The sequence below is a fragment of the Olea europaea genome, chromosome 10 (genome assembly GCF_002742605.1).
Source record: "Olea europaea var. sylvestris chromosome 10, O_europaea_v1, whole genome shotgun sequence".
Classification (NCBI taxonomy): Eukaryota; Viridiplantae; Streptophyta; class Magnoliopsida; order Lamiales; family Oleaceae; genus Olea; species Olea europaea.
This window is the reverse complement of record NC_036246.1, coordinates 31245508-31268122: the sequence shown is the minus strand read 5'-3', so window position 1 is coordinate 31268122 and position 22615 is coordinate 31245508. Positions and strand designations below refer to the sequence as shown.

At 33.2% G+C, this 22615-nt stretch overlaps 2 protein-coding genes across 4 annotated transcripts; one reads left to right on the top strand and one right to left on the bottom strand.

Moving 5' to 3' along the window:
* Nucleotides 1-1540: 1540 nt before the first annotated feature.
* Nucleotides 1541-4211, top strand: LOC111401816 (F-box/LRR-repeat protein 14). The gene is made up of 2 exons (XM_023029732.1): nucleotides 1541-1641; nucleotides 2559-4211. Exon 2 carries the CDS (start codon nucleotides 2611-2613, stop codon nucleotides 4012-4014), a length of 1404 nt encoding a protein of 467 aa, XP_022885500.1. The 5' UTR covers nucleotides 1541-1641; nucleotides 2559-2610; the 3' UTR covers nucleotides 4015-4211.
* Nucleotides 4212-4946: 735 nt separating this feature from the next.
* Nucleotides 4947-14086, bottom strand: LOC111401815. 3 transcript variants are annotated; one of them, XM_023029730.1, is made up of 5 exons: nucleotides 13654-14086; nucleotides 8342-8392; nucleotides 7473-7535; nucleotides 7310-7378; nucleotides 4947-5551 (listed from the first exon to the last, which is right to left on the bottom strand). In XM_023029730.1, the coding sequence occupies exons 1-5, from the start codon at nucleotides 13954-13956 to the stop codon at nucleotides 5285-5287; spliced, it is 753 nt and encodes a 250-aa protein (XP_022885498.1). In that variant the 5' UTR covers nucleotides 13957-14086; the 3' UTR covers nucleotides 4947-5284. The 3 variants fall into 3 exon arrangements, with proteins under 3 accessions (XP_022885498.1, XP_022885497.1, XP_022885499.1); XM_023029729.1 differs by lacking the exon at nucleotides 13654-14086 and adding an exon at nucleotides 11953-12376; XM_023029731.1 differs by lacking the exons at nucleotides 8342-8392; nucleotides 13654-14086 and adding an exon at nucleotides 11953-12377.
* Between the last annotated feature and the right edge of the window lie 8529 nt (nucleotides 14087-22615).

Below are 22615 nucleotides of genomic sequence, written 5' to 3'. Positions count from 1 at the left end.
ACAATCATAAGACCGGACCTGACTAGAATTAGGATGGTTCTCCTTCTCCGACTCTAAGTTTCCTTCATTTTCTTAGTTTAGTTTACACGGGATCCTCGATCTTGCTCAAAAGTGCCCAATACAAGAGCTTGCATTCGATAACATACATTCTTTTAACAATGTTACAATAATATGACACTTGTAACTTTTTGTGACTTTCATTCTTTCCCTCAAAGGAAACTTAAAACGAGGTCAATGATCTGGTAAGACTTTGTTTTTATCACTTGAGTTAAGTCATGTTCTTATTACAAATATAACCATCAAAACAAGTAAGAATCAATAGATTGTAAGCAAATTTTAAATAAAATAAGAAAAAGATCAGATAAGATTAATTAAATCTTGTGAATATTGTGGATGTGTTGAAAGGTTGTGTGAGTGGGTTAAGTCTTGGAAGAATTGTCATATTCCACTTATTGTCAGAACATGGGGCAAGTTTAGTTGTTTTCTTCCATAAATTACACGTATCTTTTCGATATCTTGGTTTTAATGGTTTCTTTTTTTAATATAATCAAAGCATTTTGAGAGTATCGTTGTGACAAAATTGTGAATGGTTACAAGAAAAAAGCATGCACATGAAGAGTAAGAAAAGGAAGTTCTTTGGAAGATTTTGGTTTTGGGTTTTATTTGCGGAGATGTTATGATGTGGATGAAGAAGGGAATGGTTAAAGGTTTAGATTGAATTGTAATATGTATTTCACTTCAATAATTTATGAATGAAAAATATTTTATCTTATGGGTTTCCTATCAGTCCAATAAATGTTAAATGATTTTTTAACTTTTGGAGATAGAAATTTTGTTCCCAACCTATTTAAGTTGGTGCATATTTTGTATCCTAAGATGTTAGGGCTTGTTTGGGAGCGATTTTTTCTCCCAAAAAATTGATTTTTTGACCGTTATTTCACTATTTCAATCGTCATATTTGACTTCTTTTCTCACGGGTGGACCCCAATTTTCTCCTAACGGTCAAAAAATTAATTCTCAAAATTACTCTCAAACAGGTTCTTAATAAATTTTAAACACTGCTAAGGAAATCATTTAAAAAGAAAAAATCCCATCAAAGATTAGTAATATTCCTAAAATAAGACAATGAAAATGTGACAAAAATCTTCGATTAACATATTAATGAAAACAAAATGACGACTACAAATGCGAGAATTTTATTTATCGTGAAATTAAATAATAAGTTTTCAACAGTTAATGCGAGCTGAAAAAATTGATATTAAACATTAAAATACAATTGGAATTCAATATGTTTGACAAATTCACTTTTGGAATCAAATGGAAGTGAAAGCAATGTGCAAAACTAACGGCAATGTTGATGAATTCTGTCAAAAAGTACCTTTTGTGCTTGAAATTGATAGATTGAGAACATCAATGTCAAGAAAATATAGATTAGGGATCAAAATCACACTAAGGGAAAACGTTAGAGGACCATTTGTGCCAAAATTCTTTTGCCTTACAAATTACAATGGCTCCTTGGACAAGGGGTCGAAGGAAATATCAATAATTCATTCAAAAAGAAATATCTACAAATATCTATCCGTAAGCATAATTTTTCAGATCATCATTTGCATCCGCGAATTCTCTTCTTCTCCATCCCTGGTAAATTCAATTCTTTTTAATATAATTGTATTTTGCCCATGGATTTCTGCCTTCGATTTCCCCTAAATTTTATTCCATTGACCTCTTCTGAATTAAATTTTTTTTTTTAACTATTCCTTTTGTTGGAATTCCAATTTGGGATTTTGATAATGCCTGCTTATAATAATTATTGGATTGATTCTTGATGGTTCATTAATTTGATGATGATATGTGCTCGTTTATTTCTCTTTCAAATCGATTTTACCATTTCCAGTTCCGGTTGTTTATATTATTATCGAATTAGAGTTCCAAGCAATTTACTGGTTTATTGTTATCCTTTTTCTGATATTCACTGTGCATTTAAATCATATCTGGTTGTCCTTGGTTCCTAATAAATAAAAATTAAGTTATTTTTTAGCAATGTGAACGTTATTTGCTTATTTAAATATGGAGCAATCAGATTTTACATGTCTTCCAATAACAGCATAAGGTGTTCATCTACAATAACAGAATCGACAAGTCTTTATTTCCACGATTCATATATTGGCATTACCATAGGAAGGAGGAAGCCAATTTTTTGAGTAAAGGGGCTGTCTAGTATTCATCGTTAGGTGAAGCAGAAATGAGTGGGGAGTTGGATCAATTTTTTTTATTGTATTACCCTTCCTCTAATTGCATGTTTGGTACGCCGTAGCATACATGACTAGATTGTTAATCTCACCAAACAAGCAATAATTGTCTGAAACAGAATAAGTAGATTTGGAGTTTTATATTTAAACCTTCCAATTGCATTCTTTTTCTTGAATCAGTGAAGCACATATAATCTCCAACGTGTTTTCAATCAATATGTTGGCTCTATTGTATGGAATAATTTCAGAGAGGATACTTTTCCTGAGTTTAGAATATTTAACTTATGAGTTGCCTTTTTCATTGTTCAGGTTATGCTACTGCCGTTGTTCTCCTCTCATTGATAATAGAAGTCTGATTTCAATGGATGATTTGCCTGATGAAGTAGTTTGGGACATTTTAGGAAGAATAAAGAAAACAGTTGATAAAAACTCTGTTTCGTTGACTTGTAAACGTGTTCATAAATTAGATAACGAGCAGAGAAAATCTATCAGAGTTGGCTGTGGATTGGACCCTGCCAATGAAGCATTGGCTACTCTGTGCAACAGATTTCGGAACTTGGAAAAAGTGGAAATCTCTTACTCGGGTTGGATGTCAAGATTAGGGAAACAGTTGGATGATCAAGGGCTTTGCATTCTTTCGAGCAGCTGCCCATATCTAAAAGATCTCAATTTAAGTTATTGTACGTTTATCACCGATGCGGGTTTAAGCCGCCTTGCTTCTTGCTCCCATCTTTCTGCTTTGAAATTAAATTTCACTCCGAGAATAAGTGGCTGTGGGATATTATCTCTTGTGGTAGGATGCAAAAACCTTAGGTTGCTTCACCTTATTCGTTGTCTTAATGTTAGCAGCATGGAGTGGCTCGAATATCTTGGCAAGCTTGAAACAATTGAAGATCTTTGCATCAAGAATTGTAGGGTAATAGGAGAAGGTGATTTAATCAAGCTCGGGCCGAGTTGGCTCAAATTAAAGCGCTTGCAATTTGAGGTGGATGCTAATTACCGTTACATGAAGGTTTATGATCGGTTAGCCGTAGATCAATGGCAAAAGCAGTGGATTCCGTGTGATAACATGCTTGAGCTCAACTTGGTGAATAGTATCATTAGTCCTGGTAGAGGTCTTGCATGTGTGTTGGGGAAATGCAAGAACTTGGAAAAAATTCACTTAGATATGTGTGTTGGGGTACGAGACTGTGACATTATACGTATGGCTCGTAAGTCGAGCAATCTTCGTTCGATTTCCCTCCGAGTTCCATCAGATTTTTCGCTCCCTCTTTTGATGAACAATCCAATAAGATTAACAGATGAAAGTTTGAAGGCAGTGGCAGAGACTTGCTCACATCTCGAATCAGTGAGGTTATCTTTCTCCGATGGTGAGTTTCCTTCATTTTCCTCATTTACTTTACATGGAATTCTTAGTCTAATACAAAGGTGCCCCATAAAAGAACTTGCATTGGATCACGTATACTCCTTTAATGATGTTGGAATGGAAGCACTATGTTCGGCTGAATACCTTCGTATATTAGAACTCACTCGATGCCAAGAGATTACTGACGAGGGACTACAGCTTGTAGCGCAATTTCCGAAGCTGTGTATTTTAAAGCTTAGCAAATGTTTAGGAGTTACGGATGATGGATTAAGGCCACTTGTCGGATCACACAAGTTAGAACTTCTAGCAGTCGATGACTGCCCACAGATATCAGAAAGGGGCGTTCACGGGGCTGCTAAGTTGGTTACATTCAAGCAAGACCTGTCGTGGATGTACTGAGCGTCGAAATTGAAATGATTATAATATCTTATTTGTTGTATGGTTTATAATATCTTATTTCCTATGGAGAATTTCAGTTGGAATATTCATTGAAAAGTATACATGCCTGTGTTCGATTTAGTCCATTCATAGACAAAATATGTAGTTGTGAAGACATTTTGTACATATTTGATTCCTTGGACTCGACGTGACGTTTATAGGTTGCATTACATTTAGATTCCTATAGTGCCTGGAGTTGAGCATGTTTGGCCGCTAATACTCTGAAGCCAGTTTATTTCGACAGTATCACTCTAGATGCTGTCAAAATAAGCTGAGAGGAACCCATGTTTCAGCTTTTAAGATAAGCCAAACGTGCTATAAATCCAAACAAGTACTGCAGATGAAGTTATAATGTAGCCCTTGTTTGTCATCGTTTAACACAATAAATTATTTGCTACAGTATCATTCTCTACCATATAATTCATATAATTAAAATATTCTATATACAAACCAATAAAGTTTTTTAAAATTTCAACCACACATTTTTCAAAAATTACTATTCAAAACTCTATATTTTCTCCCAAAATGGGAGACATACAAGCTCGTATTAACTATGCTCTTGTTCGATTCTAATTATGTTTAAAATATATTTTTCTCTTCTTTTTAATCACACATTTTTCTATAAAATAATATTAAACGCAAATATAAATTTTTTATTATTTTTTAATCATACAGTCTTTATCAATCTACTACTCCAAAATTTATTCTTACAATAAAATGGAGCTCAAAGAATTAGAACCCTACCTTGAAATTATTGGAAATAGAGTTGCACTACACGTACATAATTTTTTATCACGGATGTTTTATAGAAGACACATTGGTGGGGTGGGTGGTTAATTTTTTGACATTCAGTGAGGATTCTGGCCAGATTTTGTGAAGGAAAATTCTGCACATCCTTGGAAATAAGACTCATTGTTTACCATACATCTAAAAACTGTAGCACAAGATGGATTACACCCACACATTCCCGGAAAGAAAATACAAGGAATGTTGAATCGCCCAAATGAACTGGACTAGTTTAAAGCTATGAGGAGAATATGGCTGTATCTAATTAGGATTTTTACACTAATCCTCAGCAACTTCATGAAATTAACGAAAAGAATAGATCCTTGAGAGGCTAATTAGTTCCCTATAATACAGTTACAATATTTCATCCTAGAATGCAAGACTATCCCTTACTAAGTATAGGTGTAGTTGGTTATATTTGTCTAACTCGTGAGGAGACTTTCCACTAGCTGACTTCATATCCAGATTCCTCGTCGAATGTGATATTTAGATCTGGAAGCATGAATTTACCCTCGGCAGCCGCAACTGCCTTTGTTTCAGGAGAGTCGTCTGATGCAGGGAATTGCAGCCCATCAATGTTTTTGGAGATAATTGGGGACGGTGTAATAGGAATGATTGGTTGACAAGATGCAATGTTTTCCTGAACTCGGCCAGAAACTGTTGTCTCAGACAGAGCTGTTGTTCCTTGTTCCATAAGTGGTTGCAATTCCATCTGTTCAGAAGAATAACACGAGTTTCAGAATGTAACAAAACATCAGATGCACGACATTGCTCTTAAACATTTCATTTTCTTAGTTTCTCTGTTCAATGTTTAGCATTCTTATTGTGGTTTGGCAGTTGACAGTATTAACAGGACAAGCTTGCATGAAGAAACTGAAAAGAATTTCATGTTTGAACCCGATGAACCTAATATGGTGATGTCCAAAGATGAGAGAGCCAGTAAAGAATGCAAATGCACAAAGTAAAAAAAAAATCATGATATCACAGCAAAAGTACTAAAAATGTCTCTTAACAAATTACAATATGCAACCATGAAAGGAAAAATGGAGAGTTTTGGAATGAACTACGAAGCCAATAGTAAAATTTTTCGAACAAGTATAAAACAATAAACAGTTTAAAAATTATACATAGATAGAAACCAAAGGTAAATATGTGGATAGTGTTTGTGAGTCCCTCAAAATCTCCGGGGATAAAAAGTGGCTTGAGTATTTATAAACAATTTATAAACATGAGCCAAACATAAGCTAAATTTCGTTACAAACAATTGGTTGACTACATAGATGATACATAGATGATATGTCGCCACTCATCTCATATGTTAATTACTAGATCCAAATGAGTATCCAAAGCATTTAGATTCTTATCAATCATAACAGGCCATGCAGGTTTTGGTCTACTCCATCTTTTAATATCTTGTACCAAGATCACGTCACATTTATAAACACAAGACTCTAGATTGCATCATCCTTTAGGTCTACTCAATAGTGAAAACAAGTATAAAACAAAAAAAATAGATAGTTTCGAGATTATTTATGAACAAACGACACTAGATTGCATCATTCTTTTGGTCTACACAATCATACAAGCCATGCTAGTTTGATCTACTCCTCTATCTTTTAATGTCTAGTACTGAGATCACGTCACTCTGATAAACACAAGACTAGATTGCAGCATACTTTAGGTCTACACAATAGTGAGAACAAGTATAAAACAAAAGAAATAAATAGTTTCAAGAACTCTTCCATCGATATTTTTGGTGCAGTTTTGGTCCACGTTCTATTCTACATTCAGCTATCTGCCCAGTGTTCTTGTAAGTATAAAATCAAGAAATTGCCAAATTAAGCCCCGGTTTGGTTTGTCAGTAAATCAGATTTTTTGTGAATTTTCATAATAAATTAATGAAATGTGTGGTTGAAAAGTCAATAAAAGTTGCGAGTTCTATGAAATGTATGGTTAAAATATATTACTTACTTTGAGTTAGATTTTTATAAAATTTTTTAGCTAAACCAAATAGGGGCTAAGTGGTACACGGAACTAGATGTTCCGATATCACTTCTATGTATGTAGCATGCAATATTGCTTGGGTGTTGCAAGTGCAGAAGTTAAGATACTATACACAGACACAGCAAAAAACCAGATCACTGCAGTTCCTTGGGCATATCAAGTACAGAAATTCAGATAATATACACTGATACACAGCACAAAATCAGATCACTACAGTTCCTTGTGGGCAGCAGTAGGCCAGCCATCTATAGGTAGCAGGATAGAGTTTTAGCGAAAGAAGATCATTAATTTGAGCATTTCCAGGACACTGACAGGGGTCATATAAGTCACACACTATACATTTAAACGTCTAGCAGGTCAGTGGATTCAAAAATGAATAATGCAAGCAAGTCTATCAGACTTCTTCATATATCAGATGTAATGGAAATGGATGACACAATATCAAAGTGAACTGTGATAATCGCACCTTCATTTTCTTCAAGCTTACATTAGTAACCCTTTGTTTCTCCAGATTGACTCGTAAAGCTGATATTTCCTGTGTAGAAATAGTTGTTTTGATGCCATTTCATAGGTAGGAGAATTTGCAAATTTATGTTAATCAGTACACGGAGCAAAATTAAGAAAAGTACCCTCTTCAATTCTCTCCTTTCCTTACTCAGCAAGTCCACCTCTTCTTTCAGTTCAGTTAAGTTCTGCAAATCAAAACCAAGAGAAGTACCATAATAAGACTTTGTGAAAGGAACAACTAAAATGCTAATTTTGCGTTCTTCTTTCTTTAGGTAAAAAAATAAAATAAAATAAAATTCATCCAATAATATATATACATATTTTTTTGGCATGAAGAAACACCTCTAGCAATTTGAGCATTTCAGTCTCGTACAAAAATGCAAACTGTAATGAATTTTCTAGAAAAATTTCCCCTCGTACGCTTCTCAAAATTTCTTGGTGATCTGTTTTTCTAAGTAATAAGAATTGCATATTCGAGTAGAATAGAGTAACAAATTGATTAAGAATATTCCAACAGTCAAATATAAGCAGAATGTAAGATCATGTTCCCCTACATGGGGCATCAATTCAGAAAATAATGCTGATAACTTTACCAGATATGTTAAGATTCTTTGAATTAATTAAATTATATATTTCTCCTGCATGGGAATCAACTCGGAAAACAATGCCGACAACTTTGTCAAATATATAGGATTCTAATTATATCAATATATTAGAAATGAATGGGCAAGATAACTCCCTATTATGAGTAGTATATAAATTCTGATCGATCTATATTTAACCGTAACAGTTTTCACAACATCAGCCGAATGTTCTGTGAAAACTTTGAATAATTGAATGACAACTAATGTTTTAGGAACTAAGAAACAGTTTTGGGTATCCCAATGATTGGACCGTTAGAAATATCTCAACTGGGCATTACAAAAACGTGAGTACAGCGTGTTAAGACCAATATACACTTCATGAGCTCAATAAATAGCATGATAATCACCTTCTTCTTTCTTGATCTCTTGATGGCTGATTTTTCACTACTATTATTAATCTGCAATGTATATAAGAAACAATTAGCATGCAATCATGCGGAACAACGCAGATTTAGTTTGTTGGTAGTCTCATGAACTTCAATTTACTGTCAATAAGCACGCACAACGAGTTGATAAACATAATTACACAGTGAATTTGAAGACGAGAAACCCAAGAGCTAGGACCCACTTCTAAGCACGCACTCGTCTCATGTGACAGCTGCTAAAATTGTCCCTTTACAAAAATCTGGACAAACATTCCTCCTAAATTTCAGTCCATAGGTGCATGTTTAGTAAATCATATTAGTTTAGATGATAGTGGACGGTACAATAAATATGTCTTTAGCTTATATTTTTAGTCCTTAATATTGCCGGAGTACTATACAGTATCTTCAAAACAAGCCAAAAAGGATTTAAATGAGACATCACCCACCAAAAATATTGTCAATTTGGCCAGTTATTGTGATCTAACAACATTTCTCAAACATTACAGCCACAGCTCTTCCCTCAAAAAGAGTTGGGAGTGGGTGCATGTGAAATTTGTTCTACACGTTAACCGACATCCCAGGAATCATGTTTCTAAGGAACACATGAAGTCACGTGTAATTTAATATTTATGTAACTATGTAGATACCCAAGCAAGCTCTAGATATCGTAAATATCATCAAATAAAAGAAAACATCAAATTGATAGAAAAAATAATAATAAATAAATAAAAATGAGAAAGGTAAGTAAAAGAATTAGTTGGGATTTGAAATTTTAGATTTGGTAAATACTATCATGTTTGGTTGTTAGGTCCCCACCCCCACACCATCCCTCCATCATCGAAGCTAAATTCATTCTATACAATCTGTCATATATTTTGCAACAAACTTCGCTTTCTACACGTTATTTTGAAGCCCCCAGGTAAATTACACTTATTAGACCAAAATCCAAAATTTTCCTCTTTTGGACCCGCAAAATATATAAATGAACATAATATTGCTGTCATGCATAGCAATTGCAGCCCTAATCATCACCTTTTGAACATAAAGATTAAAAAAAATTAGTCTCCAATTTGTATAAATTTAACCTGATACAAGATTTACAGCTATATCATACGACATACATAATGTAGTATAGAAAGAATGGTTGTATCAAAGCTGTCATTTCAAGTAAACCTGGGCATGGTTCCGATTGGATTGATTTTTGAGCCCAATCCAAAATCGAAACCGATTTGATCAGTTTGAGTTGACCAAGCAGACCCAATCCAACCTTTGCAACCGAACCGAACCGAAGTTTGGTTAATCGGTTTAGACATTGGTGCGCGAGAAAATTGCCTATCTATTTTGAGTTAAAAAATTTGTTTTTCTATACATATATATTTTTTCTTGCGTAATGCATATCAATAATATATATAATGTAAATGGTAAAGGATCGATTTTCTCAAATCATATACATATACATACATACATATATATATACACACACACACCCACACACAAACACACCAACAAACAATTACACCAAACTTAAAGAAAAAAATGCTATAATCTAAATTTGAAGTTTACATAAAACACTTCTTCTTGTTTTCTTTTCTTTTGATATTTGTAATTTTGGTAGAAAAATATAAACGGTAAACAATTTACTTGAGAAAAAATTATATATATTTTTTATTATTTTGTTTTTTACATTTAAAAAGATGAATTTTAAAATGAAATATATATATATATAAGAAAAATGTATTAGCGGGTTGGTTGCTTAAACCGAAATCAATTCAACTCGACTTTTTAATGGTTAAAAGTAATCGAACCAAGCCATTTTTTTGGATCAAACCAACCCCAAACCGACCCGACTCGATTTAGTTTGATTGATTTAATCGATTTTTCGATTTTTTTCCTCACCCCCTTATTCCAAGTCCAGCTAACCCATTTTTGTCTCATTAGTAATTTAATTTAGGATTATTCTTGTTTACCAGGGCAACATAGGGCCAGCTGCACTCGGGCATAACTAATGTAGTAATACTCTTTTATTTAATATTGTATACGTGGGGGCAGGCCAGATACTTTAGCTAAAAAATTTAGTGAAGGATTCTGTATAGAGGCTGCCCATTCCAATCAGAACCATGCAGCCACGCTAGGTGTACAAACAGATTTGGCAGATGGTGTTAAATGTTGCCAGATGACAACATTTGTTTGATCAAAAAATAATTTTAAAACATTCTGCCCATCTCAGTACCTGTACACTTCCCCGTCAAAGTCGTACAGGAACTTATTCCTTCAAATCATAATATTACGGATACCGAATCAGTCTTCACTCATCGTCACAAGCCTTGTGACTTGAGCGATTAAGAAATATCGTCATTTGATTCCACGAGATATTTCTCACTACTTTATTTAGTTGTGGATTCATTCACATGATAAAATAACTTGGTACAGTGGGTGCCGTGCTTCGAAATGTTCGCATTCGTTGTGTACGAGTGGCATGAGATGGTTGGAAAATAAGGACAAGAAGATATGGATAATAACTAGATTTTGAGGGTGCATGTTTAGCTAAATTGGTCCGAACCACAATATATTATTCCCCATAATATAAAAGTGGAAAGTTCTTAATAAAGTGTACAACCACTCACAACACACCACCAAACTGAACGCATACCTATCTTGCCACGAAAACACGCCACCGTATAAACAGGTAGCATAACAACACCCTACTAATTGAATTGACCGAAATACCCCTCACTCTTCATTGTCATCCAATTCCATCGAGATTAATGAGGTAATTTTGTGGAGGAAAGTTTGACTTGGATGGCTGAAGGCTGGGTGACCCCAAGGACTTTCCTTAGACACTTTATTGGCCAATTCAAGAAGGAATGAGTCAAATGACGCATTTAGCCTTTCAATATATAGGGTTAATTTTGTAATTGGGCAACCTCATAGGATTGACAGGAATACGCATAGTAATGAGGTCCAGCAGGTGGGTAGAAAATTGACCAAAGAAAGAACCAACTAAAATGAGCTAAAATAAAGGTCGGGTTTGATATGTAATATTAATTGAAAGTGTGCGATCTAGCAATGAAAATGGGTGAAATAGTATTTTTTTGAAAAATGAGTGATTGCAAAAAAAGGGAAAATTTTCAATTTACGTTTAATATAAGAGTGATAAAATGAAATGTAATGGAATGAAAATAAAATTAATGGGTCAAACAGGGCACTAATTTATCACCCAAAGACGAGACAAAAACTTGGAAGGGTATTTTGGTCAACAAAATATTCACAGCCTAAAAGCCTAAGCAGTCCAATGGTCGTGTGTACCGGTGATAGACAGCAATGGTCAAGCTAATAACTAAACCTATAAAGCTGAATCTGATTCTCCTAGGCGCGTGGCAGTAAATTTCCAAGGGTAATTCCGTCCATAAACAAATTCCGCAACCATTGGGAACTGACCCGAGACTCTAATGGAGAGAAAAACGAAAAGACACTCCGGTGGCAAAGAACACGCCGTCCGCCGGAAAAGTAACCGGTTGTCGGTATAGATTATGTAATATCTATTGTAATCTGTATCTAAATATATAGAGTATAATATATTTTGTGCTACAAACCTTAGATCTTTCATGGTGAGAGAGTTTGGGAGGAGAATGACTGGATTCGTCACGGCCACCAGAGCCGCCACTGAGAGAGGTGGCACCACCGCTCCATGACAGTGGCGTCGTAGGGCTGGCTCTGGTAGCCGGCTTAACTGTGGCAGGTCTGGACCGGCGTTGACGGACGCTCCACTTAAGCTGCTTAATCTCCCCCGACGGCGGAGGCGGCGGATGTTGAGATTGGTTTAGCCGCATAAGGAGCTCCACCACCATCAAGTCATCAATCATCGCCGTTTTTACCCACTCTTCGTCCTCACTCATATCTCTTGTTTACCGTAATATAGAGACAGTTATACGCAGAGATATATGTAGAAATTTGGGAGAGAAGAAGGAGAAGGAATGGTGGTGGCAAAGGAAAATGTGGAGGAAAAGTATAATAATAAATGTGGTACTATGACATGATATATATATTTATCTGTGTACTTTTGTGATGAGATATTTCTCACTACTTTATTTAGTTGTGGATTCATTCACATGATAAAATAACTTGGTACAGTGGGTGCCGTGCTTCGAAATGTTCGCATTCGTTGTGTACGAGTGGCATGAGATGGTTGGAAAATAAGGACAAGAAGATATGGATAATAACTAGATTTTGAGGGTGCATGTTTAGCTAAATTGGTCCGAACCACAATATATTATTCCCCATAATATAAAAGTGGAAAGTTCTTAATAAAGTGTACAACCACTCACAACACACCACCAAACTGAACGCATACCTATCTTGCCACGAAAACACGCCACCGTATAAACAGGTAGCATAACAACACCCTACTAATTGAATTGACCGAAATACCCCTCACTCTTCACTGTCATCCAATTCCATCGAGATTAATGAGGTAATTTTGTGGAGGAAAGTTTGACTTGGATGGCTGAAGGCTGGGTGACCCCAAGGACTTTCCTTAGACACTTTATTGGCCAATTCAAGAAGGAATGAGTCAAATGACGCATTTAGCCTTTCAATATATAGGGTTAATTTTGTAATTGGGCAACCTCATAGGATTGACAGGAATACGCAGAGTAATGAGGTCCAGCAGGTGGGTAGAAAATTGACCAAAGAAAGAACCAACTAAAATGAGCTAAAATAAAGGTCGGGTTTGATATGTAATATTAATTGAAAGTGTGCGATCTAGCAATGAAAATGGGTGAAATAGTATTTTTTTGAAAAATGAGTGATTGAAAAAGAAGAGAAAATTTTCAATTTACGTTTAATATAAGAGTGATAAAATGAAATGTAATGGAATGGAATGAAAATTAATGGGTCAAACAGGGCACTAATTTATCACCCAAAGACGAGACAAAAACTTGGAAGGGTATTTTGGTCAACAAAATATTCACAGCCTAAAAGCCTAAGCAGTCCAATGGTCGTGTGTACCGGTGATAGACAGCAATGGTCAAGCTAATAACTAAACCTATAAAGCTGAATCTGATTCTCCTAGGCGCGTGGCAGTAAATTTCCAAGGGTAATTCCGTCCATAAACAAATTCCGCAACCATTGGGAACTGACCCGAGACTCTAATGGAGAGAAAAACGAAAAGACACTCCGGTGGCAAAGAACACGCCGTCCGCCGGAAAAGTAACCGGTTGTCGGTATAGATTATGTAATATCTATTGTAATCTGTATCTAAATATATAGAGTATAATATATTTTGTGCTACAAACCTTAGATCTTTCATGGTGAGAGAGTTTGGGAGGAGAATGACTGGATTCGTCACGGCCACCAGAGCCGCCACTGAGAGAGGTGGCACCACCGCTCCATGACAGTGGCGTCGTAGGGCTGGCTCTGGTAGCCGGCTTAACTGTGGCAGGTCTGGACCGGCGTTGACGGACGCTCCACTTAAGCTGCTTAATCTCCCCCGACGGCGGAGGCGGCGGATGTTGAGATTGGTTTAGCCGCATAAGGAGCTCCACCACCATCAAGTCATCAATCATCGCCGTTTTTACCCACTCTTCGTCCTCACTCATATCTCTTGTTTACCGTAATATAGAGACAGTTATACGCAGAGATATATGTAGAAATTTGGGAGAGAAGAAGGAGAAGGAATGGTGGTGGCAAAGGAAAATGTGGAGGAAAAGTATGATAATAAATGTGGTACTATGACATGATATATATATTTATCTGTGTACTTTTGTGATGAGATGCCTGTTCACAACTGCTTCTGGGTGGGGGTGGGGTAATTGTTTTCGAAGGATTGACTCTATATTTCCACCGTATTTATGATTTATTTTAGAGCGCATTTGGTACAGATTAAAATTTAATTTTAATTTAAATCAAAATTAAATAATTAGGCCCCGTTTGATTGCACGAACTTTTTTATTTGGTACAAATTAAAATTTAATTTTAGTCTAAATCAAAGTTAAATAATTAGGCCCTATTTGATTGCACGAAATTTTTCATGGAATTTGGAATTCGAATTCGAATTTTCATTTTTGGCCTGTTTGATTGACAAAATTTTTCAGGGAATTGATTTTCCATGAATTTCTAGCCACAACATCTTAAAGCATGATTTTCCACCTTTTATTTTCCTAGGGGTAGGTGGTTTTTGATTTTCCACTTTTTTTTTTATTGTTGGCAATGAGAACAAATTTTAGGAACAATTGTAAAGGAAGATATCTCTGAAATTGACAATTTTCATGTAAAATAAAGTCAAACGAACACCAAAATATAGATGATTTTTTGATTTTTTTTCCGTTTTTTTTGTTGGCAATGAAAACAAATTCTAGGAACAATGGTAGAAGTAAATATCCTTTAAATTGACAATTTTCATATAAAACAAAGCCAAACAAACACCAAAAACACTTTTACTTCAACATTTTTCACGTGAAAAAGTATATCAATCAAACACAATAATTTACAATTCTCAGAAAAACAATTTCTATGTAATTCAATTCCCTAGAATTCATTTTCTTTTCACCCAAGTTTCATCTTAGCAATCAAGCAGACCGTTAATATTAATCATATTTTCCATGGATTTCACAACTGTTCAATCATACATTTCAAAATTTTTTATCACAATCTACTAAAAAATCTAATTTTAATCTCTACCAAATACCCTCTAAGACTGGACATAATTTTGAATCGGCCTGTCTCAAAATGGATCCAAATCAAATGGAGTGATTAGTTCGATTTTTCTAGGTTAAGTTGATTGACGTATATTATAATTGAAAACCAATGAATTTGATTTAATTCTCAATTTTAGATGAAGAATCAAAAAATCGAACCTCTTAATTTTTTTACATCACAAATTTACTATAATGGGTATAACTTGATCTATGGATGGTGAACCCCATGATTTCAAATCTATGAAATAGTTAACATCCTCCTTTGGAATTATCCCAAGATTTTAAATATACGGTTCTAAGCAATTTTTCAAAATAAGGGTACAAACTTAAAAAATCAAATAAATAATGGCAGTATTCAAAAATTAGTTTCATCTAAATAAAATTATTTCGATTATGTATAATTCATCGAAAGGAGTACTATAATACTAGAAAAAATATTTTTTTATTACTTTTAGTTAATATTTCATTTTTCATTTTTTCTGCTAATTTGAAGGCTTAAGCGAGGGAATCAATGGGATGGAAATGAAATTTGTATGTGCTTATCTTTTTATTTGAATACATTGGTGAACGAATTGTATTAGACAGCTTGTTATTTATTTTTATTTGGACTATACTTGTAATTTTGTAAGAACTAAGGTGAAGCCTGTCATTTTTCTGTTAGATTTATGTTGTGTTGTTTTAAGCATTGAAGATTTTTGTTATGGTACATGACCAAAATAGACCGTTTGATTTTGGTTCGTTTATATGAATAAATTTAGACATGGTTCCATTTATTAGATAATCAATAATTCTTAGTTCAATTCAGTTCGATTTGATTCTCTTTGAAATGAGACTGAGCCAAATTGAATCATGTCCATATCTAATTTATTCTAACTAGACAAATACCTTTATCCTTATACACCAGATTATGGATGATGAAATGTCTTGCTTCCATTCGCCTCGTGTTGTCCTTTCTTGACCTTGGTTAATCAACCAATTCGAAACATGGTTCTTGCCTTAACTCATCCAATTTTTTTCACTTTATTTTTATTAATATGTTTTTACAAAATTAATAAATAGAGAAACAAGATAAAAATAAAAATATTTTAATCCCGATTCCAATTTGCCTCCAAAAAAATCCATGTCTAGGTAGAGGATGAAGAGAGTTGTATCAATACAGCTAACAAATATCCCACTCTCGTCCTGCCTTCCATTTTCCTAGCATGTCGGGGAATCGCAACCGATACGAAGAATATGGTCTCCATCCCAAATCTTAGTTAACATTTTTTTATTTTTAAATTTATCCCCTGAAAATCTTGATCGACTTGTGGGATGTAGGTTATCTTGCTCCGACCCATTCTTCACTCTTACCCTTACCCTCACCTTGTTATCATCCCCAAGGTCTAATTGATTACGATTCCTAACACAAGTAACATCTCAAACATGATGAATTCATTTTATTTTAGCCAAAACATATAGTATTGAACAAGGGAAATGCTACATGTATATAATTGTCTACATAATGGTGTCCATAATTATACGTGACATTGGATCTAATCTTTAATTCAAATTTGCACATCAATAACCAGATAATTGTCACATCACATTATGGACACCATTATGTGCAATAATTATATACAAGTAAAATTTCCCATTGGACAATGTATGTAGGGATTCATTTAAAGAGATATCGCATTGATCGATAGCTTTAATTAATATATTCTATTTAATATTGAGCATTGAATTTCCTGCTGAGTGTAATTGAAGTAGTAGAGGTATGTATACCATATTTATGGCTATCTCCCCTGAATAGTTTAGATTACATCTATGTGTAAGATTGCTAAAGAAGGTTGAGATATTTTAGAAACCATACATGAGAGAACAATATCGTGAAAAACTCCAAGCTACAAATATTGACCATTAGGTTTGAAGAAATTAGGATGAAAGATGGTGAATTCTTTAATGAATTCTATGTTAATCTAAATGATATTCTGAATTCTAGTTTCAACCTAGGTGAGCAAATATCCGAGGCTAAGATTTTCAGAAAAGTAATGAGATCCCAACCTGAAAGATTTAGACCTAAAGTTATTACTATTGAAAAAAGCAGGGACGTAAATGCAATTAAAATTGAAAAACTCGTAGGATCTCTCCAAACATATGAACTCATCCCACCCCAATTAAAAAAAAAAAAAAAACAAAGTTTTTAGCCCTAAACACTTTTAAGGAAGAGATTAACGGTGACACCCTAAAGGTTGAGGAGATAACTTGAGGAAATTCTTTAGGAATAGTAAGAGGTCTTCTAAGAGATATAAGGATGACTCTACTAAATCTAGGAAAGATAAAAGAAAGTGATGCCAGAGATGTTTGGAAGAGGTTTGGAAGTTGTCATTAGTGTCGGGTTTTTGGGCATAATGCTACTCCCACTGATAACGAGAGTAACTTCGACAATCAAAGTGAGAACTCCAATCTTGATGAGGAAGGGAATTATACACCTTTTGCTTATGCGATTAATAGTGAAACTGTAGAGGAAAGTGAGACACTTTGAGGACATAGAACAATCTGATTCTTCAAATGAAGAATTATGAGATCATTAGAATATACAAAAGGCCTATAACCAGGTGTATGTAGAGAGCTTTCGGTTGAAGAAGGTTAATACCTCCATCTTTAAGAAATTACATGAACTAGATTTAGAAAATGAGAGCCTACAAGTCAAACGTGAGGAGTTGGCTAATAGATTGAACGAGTTGAGGGTTGAAAAAGAATCCTAAGAAATTAATGATAAGACTCTTAAGAGTGATATTGAGCAATCTAATGCTCAACTTCAATCTATTTTCTAGTGGCTCTAAGAAGCTTGACAACATGTTAGATTTGAATAAACCAACTGGGCATAGGAAAGGTTTAGGTTTTAATAAAACAAATTCTCATAGTGTTTCCTCTTCGAAAACAAGGTTGTATCTGCCTCTATCAAGTCTACGAATGTAGGAGCTTTAGGACAAAAACTAACTGTGCAACATAGGATTCCTTAACCTAGGTTCAAAACTTTAGACCTAGAACTACTCCTAAATTCGTTCCTACTTATCATAATTTTGGTGAGTTAGGTCACATTAGACCTAGATGTTGTAAGTCCTTGATTAGGAAAAAAACAAGATCTTAGGACTCAAATTAGATTCTTGACTGTTCAAGAAAGTCACTTGACCAATATAATCACTCAATTGTCTAAGATTACATTTTCTTCTTAGAAGATTTAGGTCAAAAAGAGTGAACTATCTAATCAAATTGATGCTGTAAATTATGGCATTGCTCATGTTGGCTTTCATAATAAGAGCACTTGTATTCCTCATTGAGTAGGTCTATATGTCATCCATCTACAAGTACATGATTTCTACATAATCGTGAATGCACTCTATTTTTTTTCCTTATCTTTCTATCTTTTTTTTTTTGCACTATTCCTTTTAAAAGCAAAAAATTAAAACTAAAAACATTATTAAAAAAATTAAAAAAGGAAACAGGGTTTTTGATTATTAGAGCACTTTAAAGTAATTTCCATGGATTTGTTATCTTGTGATCAAGTAATAGTAAAATTAATGAATGGTAAATAAAGTTTCCATTAAATTATTTGGAATACTTAGTATATGTTTCTTCATGTATAATTTATACCGCCCATATTAAACTCTTGTGAGTGAGTCTTAGCCGTATAAATGAGAATTGGGAAGATGGTCATCAATATGGTAAGATAACCTTGAATATGAATTGACTTTTAACTAATTGATCTAAACTCTTGTATATTTCCCAAGAAGAAAAAAAGATTTGAATTATCGTAAAAAAATTGTGAGAAGTCTTGTACTTTTCTCTTTAACCTTCATGACTTGAGTAATTAAACGTGTTTGATATCTTAGAACCTGGTGCCCTATAGATATCAAACTTGGAAGTTATTAGCTTAAAGCACATTACAGGGATCATTTTAGAAAACCTGATAAAAAAAAAGGCTACACTTAAGATCTAAAAAATAAGAGAGGAAAAAATATGTGCGCGTGCATGAGCACTCCTGCAGATGAGTGGAGAAAGAAACGTTATACAATGAAAAATTAAATATGAGCTTTTTAATTTAAAAGGTCTTATTGATATACAGTTTTGAGTTTAGATTATAGGAGATTAATGGCACTTTTTTTCACACATGGGTTGCATATATGATTTACTCCATATCTATAATTATTATATTAAAGTATCACATCAAGGAAGAATCATATTTTAGATGATTTTAATCCCCTATAGTTCAATTGTTGTTTATGAAATTTTTGTTATTAATTCTCAATTAACCAACATTCATATTAATCTAGATTCAATGAATTTTCACTTGATAAATCTTGAATTACATAAATCTAGAGTTATTATAGATGAATTTATTCATATTTATGTATTTAGAAATTTTAATGGATGTTTAAATTTATGTATTAACAATTAATTTTTATGTATCAAATGCAATATAAAAAGATTGCTCATTTATAATATTTCATTATTACAAAAAATTTGAATAATAGAAGTTGAGTTTTTTTAGTAAATTTTTGTCTCTTAAATTTTTATGTTAAACTTGATTTTCTTTAATTCCTCCAAGACTCGTCAAATCCTCTAATAAATTGGGACCAAATATTACTTTTACGTCAATTATAAAGTATTTTAAAATAACGAGCAATTCACATTCAACTTTGACTTTCAACTTTGACTAGTAAGTTTAAAAGAGGTATGTTGAAAAAGTTCATTGTTTATGAATTATGCATGTATAAGTAAGTAAATACTTATTCATGTGATTTGAGCTTTTCATTACTTGATTTATATTTAAAATCCATGAAAAAAAAGTTATTTCAAAAAGATTTTGTTTTCTCCCATCATATCTTCTGCATAATTTTGCATAGTTTGTCCACTTGCATATTTTATTACTCATTTCTCTTTACGTTATTCATAATTATATTACTTGTTTCCATTTGTCATTCGTGACAAAAAGGGGAAGTGTGTGTATTTATTTCATAAAGTAGAGTAGTATATGAGTTAGAGCGAGAAGTAGATATATTGTATTCGATTTTTGACTTAGATATTTGAGTTAAGGGGATTTATTATATTTTTGGATGGAATGTTAATATTGATATTGTGTTTAGTTTTTTGTCAATATTGTTATTGAGATTCTATATCTCAACTTGTTATGTTTAATATCTAAGTTGTTGATATACTAGTATTACTTGCTTTAGTGTTACACGTTTTGTTGCGTTTTATATTACTTAGTCTTAATTGTTGTTTCATCTTACTTTTATACGTGGTATTACCGATTTCACGTGTTTCAAAAAACATGCATGACAAGCTCTTGAGTTGAAATTTGGGAATTAAATCATTGGGTAAATGGTGTTAGGTTGTGTTGATTCAACCCAAAGATCAAAATAGAAAAGATCTAAAGATCAAAATTCAAAACACATTTACCTTCTCAAATAAGCCTTCAAAGTTTTGAAGTTAGGAAATGACAGCTGGAGTTTCAATTGTTACTGAACGAGGATCGTTCTTGGTGATTCTTGCGGATGGAAAAGAAATTCAGAGTTGTTGGAAAGTGCGGGTCACACAATCTAAGAGTTGTTCGAAGATTTACAGGTTGAGTGGTCAGAATCTATTAAGGTTTAGTTGTACCTAGACCAATTGTAATTTTTTTTCTAGTGGATCATTTTGGCAAGGTTTGTTCGGATTTTTTGATTCCTATGGAGAGTTCTTCAAGGGGTTTTCCTACATTACCAATTTCTAGTAATGTTTTACATTTTGGCTTTATTACTTTTGATCTATATTTTGTGATTGTTTATTTAGGGTTTAATTTCACATTAATTTTAATAATCATCTAGAGATAATAATTCGTGACGTGTTACTTGTTATTATTTTAATTTCGCATCATGTACTTCTAGATGTAGTTGGATCTAAATACCATTATGCGACTATATTCTTACACAGAGCAATGATAGAAACTTGAAGTCACCAAAATGAGTGATCTTTTTCCTTTGACATTTGAAGCGAATGATTAGGGATTTTGTAAATGGAAAAGGCTGAATAGTGAATGAATCTGTTACGTTCGTTTTTCCTTTTTGAGATAGATTATTGCTTTGTCTTGAATGTTTGGCACATTCGTTGCACATCTCAGCAATCAGCAACTATCGCTTTGATCAAATTTGAATCGATCAAACACTTTCTAGTTCATGACAACATTATTTAACTTTGTAACGTTCCGAACTTTTTTTACTATTTTTCATATGGGCCTAAACTTAATATGGGTCACTTAGCAAATGAAATAATTCATGTTTAGATTTGTCGTCATACTAAAAGTCCAAAAATTGATAATTTATTTTAAGCATGTGTACTTCGAATTTACCGTAAATCTTATTTGGATCGAATATTTACGTATTTTAGAAGTTAATAAAATATATCAATATTATACTCATTTTATCGCTTGTGTTAAATAATATAATTTGGAATCAAGAAAAAGTAATTTTTAGACTAGTTATAACCGAGTTATTTTGTTATAAAGAAAGTATTCTAGATTTTATATTTTATTTATAAACAAAATATAAATAATAATAAAATAATAAATCAAAACTTTCATTTAATTCATATCGGTACGTTGGAAATTGAAAACAATATACCTAGCCTATTAAATCTAAAAACAATTAATCGAATTAATCTCATCAATGTTCTAATTACATCAAATGTGTTTGGAATTCAAATGTTGAAACTGATATGAGGTTTGGTAACTTGAGGTTACATGCCAAATTATATATACGAGTCCTTGTCACATGCGTTGCACGAATGTTGTATTTATTGTGTTTTTATTAGTGTAGAAATTGTAGATGTTAAAAAAAATGTTGAATATTTATTGCATTATTCAAGAGTCTTGGGAGCGTATTATTGCTTCGCCATTGCTCTATATATAAAATTCCCACGCATAGACTTATGTTGCAGTTAGTTAAATAAACCTAAAGTGAAGAATGCTCATACTATCTCAAAAATCACTATCTTCTAAACCAAAAATTAAAAACTATCTAGTGTATGTGTTTGATTAGTTTAGGCAAGTATGTGAGAAAAGTTGAATGTATTAGTAATGTCATGATGTCTGAACTGAGTAGTATGGAATTCTTCAGATATTGACAAAAAAACACTTGCACCAAGCCAAGGAAAATATTGGAGCCTACATGCATTGTTTTATTCAATTAAATAATCTATCCTTTGTGACTCATCAACTTTCTAAACAATGGGACCCATTTTCTCTATTAAACTTTCATCAGATGCATCACAAAAGAATTCTAAACAATGACTCATCAATTGTACATAGATTATAGGAATATAATTCCAGTTAAGCACTGATTAGTCCAATGATTTTTAGCAAAATTGATGAAAAGGTCAAACTCAATCGATCAAAAACTACAACTTGCAAGAAATCATCTCAACTAACAAACTTGAAAATGAAACAAGTGGTCTATTATAATTTTTGCTCAATTGCAAGTTAGTTGCGTGTGAATGAATCCAAGGATATATGAAAAAACATTTTGATAGATTAATTTTC

Coding starts and splice junctions, on each gene's coding strand:
- LOC111401816 (XM_023029732.1), top strand. CDS start 2,611: ATGGATGATTTGCCTGATGAAGTAGTTTGGGACATTTTAGGAAGAATA.
- LOC111401815 (XM_023029730.1), bottom strand. CDS start 13,956: ATGAGTGAGGACGAAGAGTGGGTAAAAACGGCGATGATTGATGACTTG. Junction 8,393..13,653: donor CTCACCATGAAAGATCTAAG/GTTTGTAGCACA, acceptor TATACATTGCAG/ATTAATAATAGTAGTGAAAA. Junction 5,552..7,309: donor TAAGCTTGAAGAAAATGAAG/GTGCGATTATCA, acceptor TCTTCTGAACAG/ATGGAATTGCAACCACTTAT.